At 38.1% G+C, this 6,542-nt stretch overlaps 1 protein-coding gene across 1 annotated transcript; it reads left to right on the top strand.

The window, feature by feature from the left end:
• The first annotated feature begins 331 nt into the window (after nucleotides 1-331).
• Nucleotides 332-1,351, top strand: LOC102803305 (5-hydroxytryptamine receptor 6-like). The gene has a single exon (XM_006818490.1). The coding sequence runs from the start codon at nucleotides 332-334 to the stop codon at nucleotides 1,349-1,351; it is 1,020 nt and encodes a 339-aa protein (XP_006818553.1).
• Nucleotides 1,352-6,542: the final 5,191 nt, after the last annotated feature.

Raw genomic sequence — 6,542 nt, 5'->3', positions numbered from 1 at the left:
GCATTCGAGAAATATAATCACAGTTAATTTTCGGCTCGAGGATACTTTAAAAACACTTGCGAGTCACGTCTGACGCGTGGTTTCTCAAACATAACATTCAGCCACGAGCGCTAGGATGCAAGAGTGAGATTGATACATATATCGCCATGGTAACGAATATTGAAAAGTCATTACGAGAAAGCGTATGGAAGATGGATGGGTTCCCCATTGGTTGGCATGTTTCGAAGGCTATCGCCCAACTTAACGTGGTTGCGCCATTCACTACAGTTTAATTTGCGTGAGTAGTCTGCTAATCGGAAGTTGGGGAAGTCATTTTTCCAACCGTTGCAACATGGAGGGTAACGCAACCGAACTGACGGGGTTCACCGATGAAGCGAAAGCGGGAGTAGGACTAGTAACTGTTGCATTAGCGATCCTGACTGTGGCGCTCAATAGTTTGGCCATCGTTTCGTTTGTAGTGTTCTCGTCATTACGAGACAAATCATCGGATTTTCTCATTCTGAACCTTGCTGTCACGGATTTATTGCTCGGTTTACTTGTTCTGCCGTTTAGTATCGCCCGCAAGATGCAGGGAGAATGGTACTTCGGTTCCGTGACGTGCAAACTATGGCGCAGCTTCGATGTGTGCCTGTGCCTCCAGACGTTGTGGACAGCGATGTTTATAAGCGTTGACAAGTACGTGTACACGTCGCATCCTCAGCGGTACACGGTCATTGTTACAACCATGCGTCTGCGGATCATTATAGTTTCGTCATGGTGCGTTGCCGTGGCATTCTCTTTTATACTGAACATGACAGATATTGCAATAGATCGCACCAGCGTTACACTTGTTCCACCTGATTCGTGTATGTATGTGCTTGATTCTCGTTACGCCGTATCGGCTTTCTTCGTTAACTTCGCCTGCCCGTCCCTGGTCATACTGGGGACTAGCTACCACACCTTCCGGGCTGTGAATCAGCAACACAGGCAAGTGGAGGCCCTGATGTCGAATAATGCTCTTCACGTCAGAGGGCAAGGGATACAAGCAGACAGTCATCAATTATCGGAAGTGAAATCAATCAAAGCGTTATCTGTACTCCTAACAATACTTGTGGTCATGTGGTCGCCGCGATTCGTCGTGTTATTCGTGGACGCGGTATGCTACTGTGTACATCCCGTACTTTTGGAGACGTGTACATGGATAGGATACTGTAACTCGGTTGTCAACCCGATGCTATACGCCTTTAACGATAGGTATCGGAAAGCGTATAGGAAACTACTACATTGTGATTTCCACTCCGAGGTTTTAGATGACTCTGATCAACATATGAATCCTATTGCTGGTGTATCCAGACCCAATCCCAAACCATAATATTTCGCGCGAACTAACTTCCAAAATTGTAATTACAACCGGGAATTAGCGTCTGTAAAATTACAATCACATTCTGTTGATGACAACCGAGGTGTTAATTATCTTTATATAGGATTTGCCACGACGAACGCGAGGTTTGTTCCTTGTAAATAGCTCCTTGAAATGCGAAAACAAGTGATGTATTAGTATGTTTTGCTTTGTACCGTGACAGGGAGAGGATTAACTATTCACCATTATTCAATAGATTACCACCGGTTAACGTTCTCTGACAACTTTCGTAGCTCTCTGTCCGCCATTTTGTGTTGTAATTTATCAATGTGCCAATGTTTACGAGGGAATGGTATTTAAATAAATAGGTTATGTTTCATATATGCAGAAGGAACCGTCCGAATTTCAAATTGAAATTGAAAATAAATTGCGTCTGATTTCTGTGAATGTGTCCGTGGTTATCTATAGTACGATTGTAACGTAGTATGATGTGGAGACAAATTATGGTCTTTGAATAATGCGCTTGAGGCGCATGCGCGACACGCAGGAAACTGACTGTAAACCCGCAAGTCTCCTCTTCACGCGAATGGAACCCCGCAGGCAGTCCACTGAAAATAAAATCCATAGCCGAGGGAGGGTAATTAGCCTTAGATTATTATTTGTTCTAGCATGTCCAAGGATGAATTAGCATTCTGTAAACTCTATTTTGACTTTGTTATTTGAATACAAATCATTTCGCAACGATGTTTCCTCATTTAAATACGTGAAACAGGGATATCCCAAGACCCGGCACGAGACAAGGCTAGCTAAAACTAATCCACTCTACGCTGCAGTCGACTCTACGCCCGGTGTTTGTGCTTTAGTCAGTTGTCAATGGGTATCCATCCACTGATCCATTCACGCTGACACGACTTTATTACGCGCAGAAAAACATTCTCCGTTGCCATGTGAACGCCTCATGGAAATTAAACAAATTAGACAACCAACAACGATTGCTAGACTCTGCGGCGTCACGGCATAGTTCTGAAATGAAAATATTTCATACTGTTTTCATTTTATTACTTGATAATACAAATTGGCTCTTTCGCTGAGATGTTATGGTCTTTTCTATGACGTAATTTCCTATGCGAGTTGGGTTTAAGATAATTATTGTGAAGATCCACCCATGGAGAGTGACAGTATAATTACAGCAGTGTGAATAGACAGTATGTGGCAGAGAAAGCGTTGCGAGGAGTTTGCCGCTAATGATGCCCAGAAGGCCCAGGCGTCTTGTAACTTAGACGTATATCCAAGCACACCACTGCGAATACTAATAAAGCTTAGCAAAAGTCACTGTACTATACGATATTATCAAACGTATGTACATTTCAAATAACATAACAGATTTTTTTTTTTGGCTAACTGCCACGATTTACGTTGCATAAGTACCAGCGGTCCAAAAACGACGGACATCATAGTTCTCAAATCTGCTCATTGAATGTGGAATACTTTGACTGTTAGGTGTTCTATTGTATTGTGCTTCACAAAGTATAACGACAATGATCATAGTAAAAAAATTGTATATGATCATAAAAGGAAAGCGAAACTTTCTGAAAATTTAAAGGTTAAATATTATATTCTATTTGGAGATATGGCGTTTTAAATAAAATCAACACGTTGCAAAATAAACATGACGAAACAGACAACAAATAGATTTCCCTGCCTGGGATTTGAAATCATACTATCCGATGGCACTAGCCTCAAAGTGCTATCTAAGTGAACTCGCAAAATATTTGTTCATTTCTGTTTAATGTGCATTGTAACCGTATATTGATGCTCGAAATCGACAGCTGAATCGCAATACGCTAATCAACATCGGAGTTATTATGCGTGATGTCATTCAATTATTCAACTGCTGTCATGGCAACCTATGCCTTCAGATGGTTTAAGCCATCGGCGAGTGACAAGACTCAGATACATTTATCGTCGGTTGATCACATCATATTAAGGTGGAAAATGCGATATAATTCGTTTATACAGCACGCAAGCATGCTGATAATACCTCATCTCAGATGTCTTTTTAAATAAGTCGAAAAGCCAAATAACGATTGAAACATTTTGTCTTGCTTTTAATTTGATTTCAGATTTTAGATTTGAAATTGTATGTTCCCATTTACGGCGGCATTTGTATCACTGATCTATAGATCAAGGCAGCTCGAATGTAATTTCACTTGTATGTAGCTTTCAATCGCCCGAGAGAATTGTGATTACTCCAGCGTAAACAGATTACGATCGCTTAAGCTTACGCGGTGGACAACGCGGAAGATTAATGCTGCCAGTTTATCAGCATCCTCCTCGCTCGCGATTTTGTCATTTGAGGAAAGAATCCCATCCCATCCAAGTGAATCATAATTCAAATCCTTGAAAATCGCCTTTGTCACGATGTTTGACTTAAAAAAAAAATAAGTAGCTCATTTCAAACATGACCAAATTGACAGCTTCGCCACAAAGTGAATAACTAAATGAGTTTTTAGTATTCTGGTTGCCACGTTACTGAGCGCACGCCAGCTCCGACACCGGGTTATGACGATGGCTACTTGTATTAGCAGTCGATCATGAGTTTGCTAGCTGCTATAATTTATTTTGTACGGGTAATCGCACTATTTAGACGACGCGTTTAGTGGAGTTAATCTGAAAGTTAACCGACGGACATCCCACACGTCGTTTAAAACGGGAGGGTTGTCACCTGCGCACGCGCGGGAATTGAGTCCCAAGCGACTATAACAACACACACCAAAAACGCAAAGGCTCATGGGTAAACGTTTATTTGTAAACAATGACACGCTATGGCCATCTGACGCATGCGCATGTGACGACTCCCCCGCTTTAACTGTGTTTTATATTGATTTATTATCAAGATTTTGTACACACACAATCGGGATTGGTACGTGCATAATTTGTAACTTCTGTGTAACTGAACCATGTGCCAATGATAAGATAAATCTATGATGTTTACTATGATGTCAGTAAACTCGGGCAGTTTTCAACAGATATTCATGAAATCACAGTTGAGTCGAAGCATATATACGGCACAGAATTTGACACTACATATAAAAGCTGTTTTCTGATTGGTTTGACTGTTCGGTGTATGACAATAGTTTACAATCTGCATATGAATACAACTATGATAGCAGATTACAATCTGCATGTGAATACAACTATGATAGTAGTTTACAATCTGCATGTGAATACAACTATTATAGTAGTTTAAAATCTGCATATGAATACAACTATTATAGTAGTTTAAAATCTGCATATGAATACAACTATGATAGCAGTTTACAATCTGCTTGTGAATACAACCATGATAGTAGTTTACAATCTGCATATGAATACAACTATGATAGCAGATTACAATCTGCATGTGAATACAACTATGATAGCAGATTACAATCTGCATGTGAATACAACTATGATAGTAGTTTACAATCTGCATGTGAATACAACTATTATAGTAGTTTAAAATCTGCATATGAATACAACTATTATAGTAGTTTAAAATCTGCATATGAATACAACTATGATAGCAGTTTACAATCTGCTTGTGAATACAACCATGATAGTAGTTTACAATCTGCATATGAATACAACTATGATAGCAGATTACAATCTGCATGTGAATACAACTATGATAGTAGTTTACAATCTGCATGTGAATACAACTATGATAGCAGATTACAATCTGCATGTGAATACAACTATGATAGTAGTTTACAATCTGCATGTGAATACAACTATGATAGCAGATTACAATCTGCATGTGAATACAACTATGATAGCAGATTACAATCTGCATGTGAATACAACTATGATAGCAGATTACAATCTGCATGTGAATACAACTATGATAGTAGTTTACAATCTGCATGTGAATACAACTATGATAGCAGATTACAATCTGCATGTGAATACAACTATGACAGTAGTTTACAATCTGCATGTGAATACAACTATGATAGCAGATTACAATCTGCATGTGAATACAACTATGATAGTAGTTTACAATCTGCATATGAATACAACTATGATAGCAGATTACAATCTGCATGTGAATACAACTATGATAGCAGATTACAATCTGCATGTGAATACAACTATGATAGTAGTTTACAATCTGCATGTGAATACAACTATGATAGCAGATTACAATCTGCATGTGAATACAACTATGATAGTAGTTTACAATCTGCATGTGAATACAACTATGATAGCAGATTACAATCTGCATGTGAATACAACTATGATAGTAGTTTACAATCTGCATGTGAATACAACTATGATAGCAGATTACAATCTGCATGTGAATACAACTATGATAGTAGTTTACAATCTGCATGTGAATACAACTATGATAGCAGATTACAATCTGCATGTGAATACAACTATGATAGTAGTTTACAATCTGCATGTGAATACAACTATGATAGCAGATTACAATCTGCATGTGAATACAACTATGATAGTAGTTTACAATCTGCATGTGAATACAACTATGATAGCAGATTACAATCTGCATGTGAATACAACTATGATAGTAGTTTACAATCTGCATGTGAATACAACTATGATAGCAGATTACAATCTGCATGTGAATACAACTATGATAGTAGTTTACAATCTGCATGTGAATACAACTATGATAGCAGATTACAATCTGCATGTGAATACAACTATGATAGTAGTTTACAATCTGCATGTGAATACAACTATGATAGCAGATTACAATCTGCACGTGAATACAACTATGATAGCAGTTTACAATCTGCTTGTGAATACAACCATGATAGTAGTTTACAATCTGCATATGAATACAACTATGATAGCAGATTACAATCTGCATATGAATACAACTATGATAGCAGATTACAATCTGCATATGAATACAACTATGATAGCAGATTACAATCTGCATGTGAATACAACTATGATAGTAGTTTACAATCTGCATGTGAATACAACTATGATAGCAGATTACAATCTGCATGTGAATACAACTATGATAGTAGTTTACAATCTGCATGTGAATACAACTATTATAGTAGTTTAAAATCTGCATATGAATACAACTATTACAGTAGTTTACAATCTGCATGTGAATACAACTAGGATAATAGTTTACAATCTGCATGTGAATACAACTAGGATAGTAGTTTACAATCTGCAT

The sequence above is a fragment of the Saccoglossus kowalevskii genome, chromosome 9 (genome assembly GCF_978046115.1).
Source record: "Saccoglossus kowalevskii chromosome 9, keSacKowa6.1, whole genome shotgun sequence".
In the NCBI taxonomy this organism is placed as follows: domain Eukaryota; kingdom Metazoa; phylum Hemichordata; class Enteropneusta; family Harrimaniidae; genus Saccoglossus; species Saccoglossus kowalevskii.
This window is presented reverse-complemented; position numbering and strand designations above follow the sequence as displayed.